General features: G+C 42.5%; 1 protein-coding gene across 4 annotated transcripts in view; it reads right to left on the bottom strand.

Moving 5' to 3' along the window:
• The window catches only part of slc12a5b (solute carrier family 12 member 5b), a 36,134-nt gene extending 35,010 nt beyond the window's left edge, over nucleotides 1-1,124 (bottom strand). For 3 of the 4 annotated variants that reach the window (XM_047331259.1, XM_047331261.1, XM_047331260.1), the window contains exon 1: nucleotides 720-1,122. In XM_047331259.1, coding sequence (XP_047187215.1) covers nucleotides 720-774 — 55 coding nt within the window. In that variant the 5' untranslated portion in view covers nucleotides 775-1,122. Of the gene's footprint in view, nucleotides 1-719 lie in introns of all 4 variants that reach the window. The other variant, XM_047331263.1, reaches the window with a different exon arrangement.
• Nucleotides 1,125-13,292: the final 12,168 nt, after the last annotated feature.

The following is a 13,292-nucleotide window of genomic DNA, read 5'->3' as shown; positions in this document are numbered from 1 at the left end:
CCACAGGGAACGCAATATGACTTTTTCACCAAATCTTGCAGCACTCAAGAGCCACACACTCTGAGCATTACGAAACGCAGACTTTGCCGCTGGGCGAGATGTTCTTGATGGGGAGAGACAAGAATGAGTTTGAGAATGATGCACTGCAGGGGCTGCACTCACTCCACAGTAAAACCTCTTTTGTTGAGTGCCAAAAGTGTTTTATTTGGACATGAATCTGCCGGCAGATTAAACCGCTGGCGGACCGATGCACCTACAAGATGCCAAATTCATCGACCAAAACAGCTTATTTTGAACCACTGGAAATGAGGAAGAAGTCTGAACTGGAGGGTGAAATAAGCAACACCAATGCAGTTGCTAGGGATATAACACTGGAGCACATCCACATTGACTGGAGCACATCCACATTGTTCTATCAGTTGTCAAATGTGGAACATCAATATTTGAGTCTAAACAAAACTTTGGCAAAACTCGGACATTAAAGCAAAGCAGAAAGAGATTCAGGTCAAATCCTTTCCTCTGATCTTCTCTGTCTGTCTGAGTTCCTTAAACAAAAAAACGAAGCAGATGCAAGGATTAATCATTTATCTCTACATCCCTGAAATGGCATAATCTTGTTTCCCTAACTTTACCAGCCTCACACGTGTTGACGCACACACATCCACGCACTGCATCACACACTCCTCTCTCATCAATCTGTGGCAGGTTTCGTCACTCACCCTGGCTGTTGTGTCCCCCCTCTCCCTCCTCGCAGTCCGTTATGTTGTTCAGCATCCTCTCTCCTCCTCCGGCGGTTCACACTGAGCACGGCTCCGCCTGAGAAAAAGGCTCTGGGTGGGCTGGTGCCCACAACAAGACTGACTTAATGTTTGTTTTCTGATGCCTCTTATGATAGCTCAGTTTCAGCTTCAGCTGTATCGTATCCTCTCCTGTGTTTGTCTGTTGAGTGATTCCCTCCGTCTCTCTTCAGGAGGAGGATGGAGAGACCGAGGGCGGCCGCAGGGGAGAGTTGATGATGGTGCTCGGTGTCACTCACATGCACGCTCTCTGTCTCTGTGCCCCCCAGTCAGTTTAAGCCCTATGACTACATTCACCATGTATTCAGAAGGTATTATCCCTCTCTTCCTCCCTCCATCTCTCTCTCTCTCTCTCTCTCTCTCTCTCTCTCTCTCTCTCTCTCTCTCTCTCTCTCCCTCACGCACGTTCATCCTCATCCATCTCATCATGAGAGTGGGATGGATGGAGAGGGATTGAGAGACAGAGGCGATGCACGTCAGAAGTCAAAATGCCGCCTCCTGAGAATAAGCATCTCCTTTGGCTGAGATTCCATTTCATTACTTTGTATTCATCCCTCTTTTGTAATTTTTCTCCCCTGCAATACTTCTTTCTTTCATATTTCCCTGCATGGTTATGGCCCATTATCTAAGGAAGGCCTGCGGGCTAAGCTTGTATAACCCTCTGAACTTAAAAAGCAAGCCTCTGTATTAACATATTTTTGGTCTCCTGGATACGATGACTTTTCATTTAAATGAAAAAAACTGAAAGACAAGTGCTTGGCTGCAACTCTCACTACATTTTTAAGACGATAGTCTGGAAACCTCTGGTAGAGCTGCGTCCCTTCTGCATGCAGATGTATGTCAATATTAAACATAATTTTTTTTTCAATCAAGACATAACCTTTCTGACTATAAGTGTGATATTGGTGAATAACTTGTAGTAATTAAGTAAGAGGTCACGGAACAGACCAAGAGCTCAAGTGAAACAGCGGTTTGTGAGAAAGACAGCATCACACCTGAAGACAGGCGGCCTCATAAGTAGAAAAGATCCATTGTGAATGGGAGACAAATAACTAAGCAGGGGCAGAGTTAGTCGACTGGGAAAAGAGGATAAATTGGTCATAAGATGAAGGGAGTAAAGCCAAGAGAGCCTAGACGATGAGGCAGTTATGGAAAAGATGAAGAAAGAGACGTTCAGGTGGCTTGTAATGATTGAAGCTGCTGGCTCGTGGATTTTACATTCTTGTGTGTTGCATGTATCATCTCATACTGAAGTTTTTGAGAGCGTCACTAATCCACGCCACCTGCCCAGTTATAAAATGATATGACCAAAAACACAACTGGATGAAAGGAGAGGGGAGGAAAATAAAAGCCTTTTTTTCTTTCTTTTTTTTCTAAAGCATTAGTATTTGAATGCTTGACATTATGTCACAGCGAACTGTGTGCCCATCTCTGGTTAGATGATCTCTGAGTTTTGGCAGATGTTCAGAGGGACTTTATCCTCACTGACTGAAACCAGCCGCACACTCCATCAGGCTCATGTTACACTGTGACACAGGCCGGTCTGACATTTCAAACATCATACATTCTTTAACTCTTTTTACACGCATTCTTATGGCATGCGATGGTTTAACTTAAAGAAAGTAACTTCCATTAAACTAAGATAACACAAATAGCAAATGCAACTTATAGGACTGGCAGGCACCAGAGCCGGATGGAAAAAAAAGGAAATTCTAAATAATAATACAAAGATCAGTTACTCCGTGTGGTGCAAGAGTGGAGGGAGCTCATCTGAAAACCAGGATGATCAGTCTTTTACAATCTATCTGAGAAGAGGTGGCCAACTACCTCCACTTCCCTGATGGCCTCCAACTTCAACCAACCAGGAACCTGCAACATTAGACAGGACACACACCAATCATAAACTGTCTCTTACTCAGTGTTTTGAGCCATTGGTCCATTGTTCAGCTGTGTGCAGTGCTCTTTGCCTTGCTGTCGCTCTCTCTCGCTCTCGCTCTCTCTCTCTCTCTCCTCTCATGAGATGGATAAAGGAGGATTCAGGATTATCAACACCACAAAGTACTCAAGCATTCCTTACGCATGTCTTGTTCTCTCAGTGGCCCGAGAGGCTGTGGTCGTGTGATCATCCCCTCTGATGTCTCCTTTTTCTGCATTTTGCTGATTTTAGGAAAAGTAACCGTTGTTCAACATTTATCAGCCCCAGCTCCAACATGAAGAGGGACACGGACACAGTATAGTAAGTATAAATACTCACAAAAGTGTGCGGCCACATGTGTAGGCTGCAACGCTCTGTGTTGATCCTACACAGACGTATAAACCAGGCTTGACTCGATATCGTCTTGTGTTGAAGGAAATTACTTCATTTCCAGGATTGCCTCTGTGCAGTTTATTTAACAGCACAACAGCATTTATAAAGATATAGGACTTTTACAGGCATTTTTTCTGCAAACATGCTCACGGTGCCTCATGTGCAAAGTCACTAAATGCTCACAGTCTGAACACTTATGCAAGATCCAGGATGCACTTATTCACCCACTTGACATCTTGTTCCCTCGTACCTGCATATTGGCACTGGTACATACTGTACTGCTACACCATCGATATAAAAAATGACACCCAAACTCTGGAGTACTCATCCCACCCTGTACGTTGTTGGACGTTTTTTGAAGCGTTACTGATTTTTCAGTTGTTTGTGTTCACGAAAAGAACATGCATGCTTTAAATAATATTCAGTTCCTAATTTCTATACGTGATGGACAGTATGATGGATGGATAATATATCAATGTTGTTGTTGCTACCCCCAAGTGATTGTTAGTTGACAAATTAGTACAGGCCTCGCTCTTTGTCTCTATCCCTATAATGCTCTGATATTCCACGCACCATACAGTGTCTGCATTAAATGCTGTAGCATGTACTGTACATCTGATATGCGTGTGTCCTAACTCATCACTTCCCTGCCCTGTCAGTGAGAGTGGGCTGCTGGCTGGACTGTGATTGGCAGAGAGCCTGAGAGCCATCTTCACCCAGGCCAAGCGGCTTTAGCTCTTAACCCACGAGCACCTCCCACCCTGCCTCCCACCCACCTACCCCGCCATGTCTGCCTGCTGCTGCTGCTGCACATGTGGCTCCAGAATTAATTAAGTCATTCACACCTATGTTGGTGTACAAAAGTATCCTAGCACATGCTGTACACGTGTAAATTATGTTCCCAACAAGGAAAGCGCAAATGCGGAAAACACACTGTGCATGTGCGCAGACACAAACACAAACACACCAGAGTGAACTTTCTGATACTCTAATCCTGCAGATTAAGGCCATGGAGTGATGGGCTGGAATCCACATTTCCTTTTTTCCCCATCAAGCACGGGGCCTGTTGTGCTGCTCTTCTTTCTTTAGTCATGTCCTCCAGCAGCTGAGCACCAAGCTGACATCTAACCCTTGTCACACCTATTTGGATGAAAAACTTTTATACCAGCTGTTCGCTCAAAGAACAAAAAACAGATCCTTTTCAGTGGTCAGTGCAGTTGGCTCTAATGACACTCCTTCTCTGTTACTTCTGAGGACATTGCACTGACACTTACATTCATTTCCTGGACACTAACCTCAAAGAGGCACTAAGCGATTTGAATCCAATACACCTTTTGTAAAATCCTGCTGTGTATATTTTCCCACGGTCTTATAGCTGTCGATTCTGTGTTTTTCTGCACTGCCCTGGCTCTGTAAATCGAGGCTGCGGGTTCAAGCCCCGACCAGTGCAGTCAAAAAAATCAACAACAAACAATCTAAATTGCTTACTGACCCTTAAACTATAATTAATACTTATATAGCCCTAACCTAAACTCAATACATGTTATTCCAGGCCCACAAAAAACTCTTACCTATGCATCACACACACTCACCGAGGAGAGTGGTCTGGATGAGTGTGTGTGTGTGTGTGTGTGTGTGTGTGTGTGTGTGTGTGAGCCATGAGCCATGTAAACACCTATGAATCGACGAACAACTCAGTCCTTGTCCTCTAAGGCTGGGGGCCAATCATCAGGGTTATTTGGTGGCGCACTAATGACTGTATCTATTGTCTGAGTTTCTTGCATCTGATGTTGGCTGTACATCTCTGGTTCTGTTCGTAAACTGGCTGAGGCCTGAGCCTGCACTTCACCTGTGTCTGTGGTACTTGCTACAGTCGGCTATACTAAATATACACTATGTCCCTCAGTAGTCTCATTTAGCAACTTGTTGACAGCAAAACTTTTTTAAAGATCTTGAGTCATGTACATACTGATGTATTTTATGTCCAGATCTTATTTAAGCCCTCTAAACAAAAATACCCATGCTTGTTTTCCACTCCACATCTGGAACACACACACAGGGCTGCGCGTCTTGAACATGACAAAGTGCAACATGCAAAATTCCTTTGATACCTACAGGGGCCGCTTTGTCATTATTGGCAATGCTGTCCAGGTAGATTTAACATTTACGACAGATAGGGTGCTCTGGGAGCAGTCAGGAGGTGGGATGAGGGATGGAGCTGTTCGGAATTTGCCCCTGAGCTGGACTCCAAAAGGCAGACTGATCTCTGGTCTTTTCATCACTCACATTCAACAACAGGGGGAGAGATATACAGAGTGTATTCCCCTCCTGCCCCTGCCACCTGCCAAACATCCGCCCTCGCCCAACCCTGATAGCAATTGAGCCATAGCAACTTTTTCATCATTTTAGACTTAGCTGTTTTTCAAAGAGGTGTGGATACTATACATAATGTAACCTGGTTCCTTCCTGTAAAAAATAATTGATCACATTTTTGATTTATGACAATATTAAATGTATGAATGTTTAGACCTCTCTCTAATACAGCCAGCGCCTTTTGTCTCCTCATCAGGCTTTCTCCAGAAAATCCACCAATTATTTACAAAGCCGACATTGTTTGCTGGACCAAAGCTATTTATTAGCGGTAACCCTGAGTCAAGTGATGTAAAACACTATTTTACTGGTAACAGCTATCAACTTGTGTTTTTCTTTGAGCAATAAAATAAAACTTGTCTTTTTTGTCGCGTCCAAATTTCCCCATTCTAGTTGAAAAACATACTGACACACAGAAGTCTGAGGACCCTCTGATGAACACATGAAGGCAACAAAAGTAAAACAGGATTTCCGCAGACATTTTAGGCAATTTGCCTACGCGTTAAGTAATCTAAATATTGTTAGTGGAAAAAAGTTTGCCCTCACGCACAAAACTTCCACTCTGATTTTTCATGCACATTTTGGGTCTCAGTTTCAGCTGCAGTTTGCAAGGCAACAAAACTCCTTGGCTAAGCTGCCTTCCTCGCAGATCCAGCCCTGCTACCAGAAAGGCTGCATCATGGTCATGGAGAGGGACCCCCTTGACAAAATCCACATTCAGTAAACAAATAGTTTCCATGCTTCTCACTGTATAGCTGGCTCTCTTTTCTCCGTGCCTCTCATCGCATATGAAGTAACCTGACTACAAAGGCTCAAAAAATTAGGAAGGGACAGATAATAATTAATTCATCTGTAAATGGATCTTCTGACGTTGAGTTTGATGACAAGTTCCCCTTTTTTTATTCGGATGTGTGACCTGATTTGGCTTCTGGCAGGCTCAAGCTCTTTGATACACAATGTGCAATCACAGCTGTCTAGGAAAGCATGCGAAAACATTTCAGATACCGTGTGATTGATTGCTGCTATTAGAGAAACAAACCACGGCATTTCCATATATATTTTCTTTTCAGCAACACAACAATTATGGGCTGATAAAGACGTCCAATACAGATTCATCTTGTACTAGATTCATCATACCAAAGAGTTAATTGAGTAGGGGTTGGATGGGAAACAACAGCTGACAGAAGACAGAAAGCAGGCAACATCTGGAAGAGATCAATAAATACTCTCAAATGTTGAAGAGCGCCAGAAAGGTAGTTATATTATAAAGCTGGTGGATATTGACATGGATACAACTAGTGCTCAAGGAAATTTGTACAGACTCTGCTCTTCTCGCCTAAAGTTCTATTTTCATGGAGCAGTTAAATGCTGAAATCTAGAAACTAAAGAAATGAAGCTTGACTTTTAAATTCTCATGTGTTATTGTGTGCTTAAAAATCATGTCTATTGCGAAAAGAAAAATGGCCTGTCTGCTTAAATGCCAGGTTTTATAGTTCTTTTGTCTGTTTCACTAGCAAAAGAGACTTCTACAGTCTTCCCCCAGTTTTTAAGTTAAAGGGTCAAGTAGCAACAGACATCGCAAAGCAACCATGGTCAGACTTGGCCTAAGAGTGACCACAGGGCAAGACCGAGAAATAACCTTTTACGATGTATTGAATTACAATGGCTCCCCCCTTGGGTAAACGGTGCTACCTCACAACATGTCCTCAAATTGTTGTTGTTCATCCCAGTATTACTGTTATATGTGTGCCTACCATGATCATGATGATGCATGTGCAATTGAATGGATGCGTGTATTTGGTTTTTTTATGGCCGTATTTTACTGTGTCGGGATGTTGCACTGTTTTTATAATGCAAAACACTGTAGTCCAAGACAAATTTACACCCTGGGACAATAAAGTCTCTCTTATCTCATCTTAAATAATATTCCATCCATTCCTGTTGATTCAGCCACATGAACCCCTTCCAGCACGTAATCAGCCCCTCAAAGTATTCTGAATTGATGTGCCTTCATCATAAATCTGTTTTTCATTTTTGTTTGGGTCTCTGATCAAAGTGGTTAAGCACTTTTTGGTCAGGAGAAATGTCAAATGGGGGTGTAATCCTTTCTAAAGCGCAATCCTCTCAGCATGACGATGTAGCCTGTCTGATGGATCAGCGACTGGCAGCCGCCTCTCCTGAGTTCACTCTGTGTATTCTAAAACTCAAAGTGGACCACTGAGCTGTAGTAGTTGAATAATATGCAGGTGTTTGTAGTTTTTACTGTTTTGTTTGTATTGTCATGCTTTGGGTGAAAATTCCTTCATTTCTGGGAACAATTCGACAGAAAACCTACCAGGCTGTAGGATTGTGCTAAATTAAGGTGACAGTTATTAATCAATGTGATTTTATGAAAAAAAATAACATGCTCCGTTAGCTATATTTTGGTTTATTGGCGTATGCACTTTCAGTTGGCTGAGGAGATTGATACCACCATCACGTCTGCACAGTAAATATGAAGCTACAGCAAGAAGCTGGACAGATTCTTTTAGCACAGGGACTGGAAACATGGGGAAACAGCAAGCACGGATCTGCTCGAAGGCTCTAGCACCCTTCATTCAACAAACACGTTCATCTGGGAGTGTTAGAGTCTTACTTTTACCTTTGCCCGACTAGCTTTCCCCGTTCAGTCTTTATGCTGAGCCAATCTATTTGGTTGTAGCTTCGTACTTGCAGATATAAGAGTAGTATCAATCATATGAATGTATTCCCATCAGACTCTTATGAATTATTTTCAGTGACACCTTTTGTTGAATTGGACAATATTCACAATATTATTTTCATTCTAGTTACATTTTTCTTCAACATGACATGAGTTAAAGGCCAAAACATTAAGCAGCTGTACATTATGGTTATAGGGTGCTACAATAATTACTAGTGATGGAATGTTTACAACTATTCATTATTTCAAGTACTGTTATTGACTATTGCTTTTCCATGCCAACTTCAGTCACATATTTTATTCCACAACATTCCTCTTAATTTAACTACTTTAAATATTGACATTTTTGTGCACTTAATATACATAGAGCATCTGTTAGAGGAGCATTTGTGGCATTGGTACTTTTATTTAAAAAAAATATCAGATTAGCGTTAAGTAACATGTAAGTATTAAAGTGACATATCACAGACTATGGCCTCGAAGGTTCCCACTGTGACCGCTTTTTCAGAGATCAAAGATCGAACTAAGTGCTCTCTGAGCACTTCGTGGCAGGCCTCTTGGAGAAGGAACCACTGTTCAGGCCTTGTCAAATGTAACCATATGTGTTCCACCGGTTGTCTTGTGTGATTTGTTCCTGCTGTGCTAACTGGTGACCAACAGAGGGTGACACAGACTGTCTGCTACTTCCCTGGATTTATCACTGCTGATGATTCACACCTATTACAACAGCGATCCATCACACACATCAGTGCTGTGCTTGGTCCCGGGTGTAGGAATGCGGCACAATATGATGTTTATCTTTTTTGTGTTCTTGTCAAAAGATTCCAGATTTAGGTCACCTTTTTTCGCTGTCTCGTTTGACATCTGCCTCCTGTGATTTTCTGCGAGTTGTGTCTTCATGACAGTACACTGGAAATTAAATTAAAAACACTCATCTGGGCAAAGTGCTGTGATTCATTTTACCCCTGTTAGCTGGTAGCTGTTCGAGAGATAATTTCATTTCTGTGTTGTTTCATGGCAAGCCACAAAGACCTGACAGTGATGATACAAGGATTTCATCATCAAAGGGAAAAGTACCACGTAGAGTTTGATATAATTACACTGGCTTGCTATTATATGACTTTTTATGTTATGTTCATGTGCCACATTAGTCCTGTGCAAGGACTATTTAAAAAAAAACAACCCACAGATGAACCAGATTAATATTTTCTGTTACTATGTCTAAATCATTTTCTCATCCTATGAGCTGTAAATTGGACAGTGACGTCCTCCATGACCCATACAAGAAACATTGCCGCACACGGGTTATGCAATCAGGCAAATCTAAATTCAAACGGATGCGAGTGGAAAGTGAATACAAACATTATCTGTCAGCTGTTGCAAAAATATGAGCTTGTTTCTTTTGAAAACATTCATTCTCCGTGATAGTGTGTAATGCACAGCATTTGAAATATGGCAAACGTCAAAACGTCAAAACAACCAGTCATTTAAATCACTTCAAAGTTGATTGATTTAATTGGCAGAAAAATAATGTCTGCAAAACCACGTGAATTAGGACTGGAATGCAGGCTTTACTGTAACAGACAAAAGGTGAAGCAAAATGATCTGCCACAACAAAATGACACCTTAAACATTCGGTCACTAACAGGTCGGGGCGCGTGCCAAATACAGATTTCAGAAATGTTTATAAACATCTTTCCTAATGACTGGCTTACAGTCTTATGTAACCTCTGCTCCACGCTGTAATCACAGTCATGTTTTATTGTGCTGCGTTGCTGTCACAGTATCAGAAACCTCAAGCATGTCCTCAGTGGGTGAGTGCGGCGGGGAGCAGGGACTCCTGCTGCACAGTGAGCCGATGGAGCCAGATCACTGTGGGCTGCCTGGGAAGGAGCCAGTGCGTGTGAATTATTAGATGAGCCTCCATCCAGCCGGAGACATGAAATCCAGATGAGTCGTCCAACTCTGCAGAGAGTAGATCAGAGATACCTGGTTTCCTTAGCAACAGGGCGTCATGTCTAACATGGCAACCAGCACACATGTCCGAAGGTACATTACTCTCCGTCAGTTCCTTCATCATTTTTTTTTCTCCTGTTCAGTCTGACACATATCTCGGCTGTGAAATCATCCACATCTTACAAAAGAATCTAAAGCTTGTTTTATTTTATAGCAACTGACAGGATGGAACCGCAGAGGCATGCAAAATATCTACAAAGACACAAAAAAATGTTTTAAAGGGTTCAAACAATATCGGCAAAAGCATACTCAACATCACCAGAGAGACGCACGAGACAAAGGAATGACAAAGAGACACAAATAGCTGAGCTGTTTGTGGTTGTTTTGTTTCCCTTTCACTCTCCGTCTCTTGGGTGTCGCAGGCCTTGAACAAGAACTCAGGCCACATTGCATAACTTTTTCTGTTTCGTGCTAGATTATTTCTTTGCTATGGTTGGGACAATGCACCATGACAACCTGGCTCAAGCATTATATTTCATTTGAAGAATGAATGAGTTGTCGTCGCTTCACCGTCCGACTAAAGCTGGTCAAACAACAAAAAACTAGATGATTAACTTGAACAATCTTCTTTATTTCACCCCAAGATTCCTCCAGTTAGTCAGCAGGCTGGTTGATGGATCTTGTCATCTACTGCAAGTGTCAGCAACACAGCAAATACGTGTAGTTGCTCTAGGTGAGAAAAGCAAGCTAAAGGCTAGTGAGCTTGTGTAATGTGGAATAAGCCTTTTGGTAATACTTAAATCTAAAATGTATGTGTGAATTTATGCTGCTATTCAGCAGGTGCAGTATAATGTTGACTATGTTTAACGTTTTAGTTTGAGTAACATTTGCTGATTAGCTCAAAACTGATCAGAAAAAGCAAATCGTTTAGCATCTAATGGATTTTAAGATTAACATTTAGTGTTATAAACAATTTTATTATTATCATTGCTTTAAATGCTGGAACTGTTGTGTTGCATTTCGTATGTCTTTATAGAAGACAATGCTTGGTTGTGTTGGTACTATGGATACAAAAATGCCGGTTTGCAATGATGTTGTTAACATCAGTATTTATTAATAAGTGTACTGTCCCATAAATAAATAAACAATAAACTTTTCTCCACCACCCCCTATTTGGACAAAAGTTTCCTACTTTTCAATTGTAATAAGAAAGCTCCGTAACCATAGCTGCAAACCTAATTCATTTACTTTTCTTGTTACCACAATATAATAAATCTCCTTTAATTATCAACGCTGTTGACACACGACCATGGTTTGTGTGGTCGGAGTGGCCGTCTTGTGCCGAAGCAATATGTGAATATTGAACTGAGAGGCCTCTACGACCCTGCAGTCCGTGGCACTGTCTGCGTCATGAGAGGATATGAGCCCGCAAAAGAAACAGTGGCTGGTGACACTACAAGAAGTTTTCTATTCTGTCCTCTCAGCAGTGGGCATCCCCCGTAAGTGCATCAAAACTCAATGTCAGAGAAAGAGCTGTTGGATGATTTCATACCAAAATACTCAACTTATTTCATACCATTCAGAATTGTTAACTAAATTGATGAATTGTGATAACATTGACGCATTATCAATTGACATACAACCTTTCCTCGGCCAACACCATCACCTTTCTGATCATATGGCGGAGGAACTGCATGCTCTCCATGTCCAGCGCCTTCTATCCGATGGCCATTTCTGTGGCTGACAGCCTTGTTTTGATCTTCACTGTTGCCTTGAGCTTTCTGTTAAATACCACCGGCAGGAGCCGTTTTAGAGTTACGAGCCGTGGTGCAGCCTGAGGGATGTTTTTAACTACGGCGCCTATACAGTCCTGACAGTCGAGCGCTTTGTAGCCATCCACACATGGAAAATCAAAACTAAAATCTGCACCTCAAAATGTGCAACGTGGACCATTACGGCCGTCATCTCTTTGCCATTCCTTACTTCTGGTCCAATGCTTCAGTCTTTGTGAACAACCAGGTGCATTTACAAACCAGAGGTCGCACCTCACAGCCTGGTTTGGTTCCAAACACTGCAGGCCTACATATTCCCCTTCCTCATCATCCTCACACTCAATGGACTGACTCTGCGCTTGATCTACCTCAGCAATCGGTTCCATATCACCGCGGAGTCAAGGGTCAGGAACGCCGCACCCCTGCTGCGCTCAAGGAGGAGAAAATCTGTGGTGCTTCTTGTGACGGTGTCCACGAGCTTCATGCTGCTCTCTGTCACCCGTGCTATGACCCAGACCGTCTTACGCACAAATCACATGTACACTTTTGATCGTGACGATTAGAATGTTGGGATAAACATATCAGCGGACACTGGTACCATGTTGAGCCTGAGCAATGCAGCTGCTAACATGCAGCTGTATGTCTGCACCCAATCCAAATTTTGCCAAGAGTTCTTAGCCTTTGTCAGACAAGTGTCCTCATTTGGCAAAACAAAGCTGTAGAAGAGAAACACTGTTACTTGACGCAATTGCTGACACTTGTCAGTTTGTACAGGTCCAGTCTCCCGGTGTCGGGTAACAGAGGAAATGACCTCATCAAAGTCATAACCAGTTAATGACTTTGTGTTTCCCAGCAGACAACAAGCTGTTTAACTGGATTGTGACCCAGTAAAACAGTTTACTTTTCATTATCACTGTTTCACACAGCGTCCCTCCCTGTTACAATAGAGATGGTTTTGCCTCCATGTTTACAACCCTGACACACGTCTGCACATTTATCATATGAGTTTATATTTCAGAATGAATTCCCTGCACAAACAAACAAGGCTTCATCATCAGATTTTTCACAAGAAAATGTGTAAAGTTCCATTTTACTGGTGGAGCGTTGGCCGTCACCACCCTGGTGTTGATCTTTTCCTGCTTGCCGTTTCACTTTCTCTCGCTCCGGGACCAACTCCCTTTACTCTCCGTAACAGCGTGACTTCTCTTTTAACTTGAGGCGCTGTATTATATCAAAACAGGCTGCAACCGGCAGCGCACATTCACTTCAGGGTCTTGCTAATGCTGGCCCTCACAAGTTTGTACGCCCTTGGCAGTGTGCCCGTCTCCCATGCCGGTGGTCAGGGGTTCGACGCCGCCCCGCGACACATGATTGAGTGATCCCCCCCT

The sequence above is a fragment of the Scophthalmus maximus genome, chromosome 3 (genome assembly GCF_022379125.1).
Source record: "Scophthalmus maximus strain ysfricsl-2021 chromosome 3, ASM2237912v1, whole genome shotgun sequence".
Classification (NCBI taxonomy): domain Eukaryota; kingdom Metazoa; phylum Chordata; class Actinopteri; order Pleuronectiformes; family Scophthalmidae; genus Scophthalmus; species Scophthalmus maximus.
Note: the sequence above shows the minus strand (reverse complement) of the source record. Positions and strands in the feature narration are given on the sequence as shown.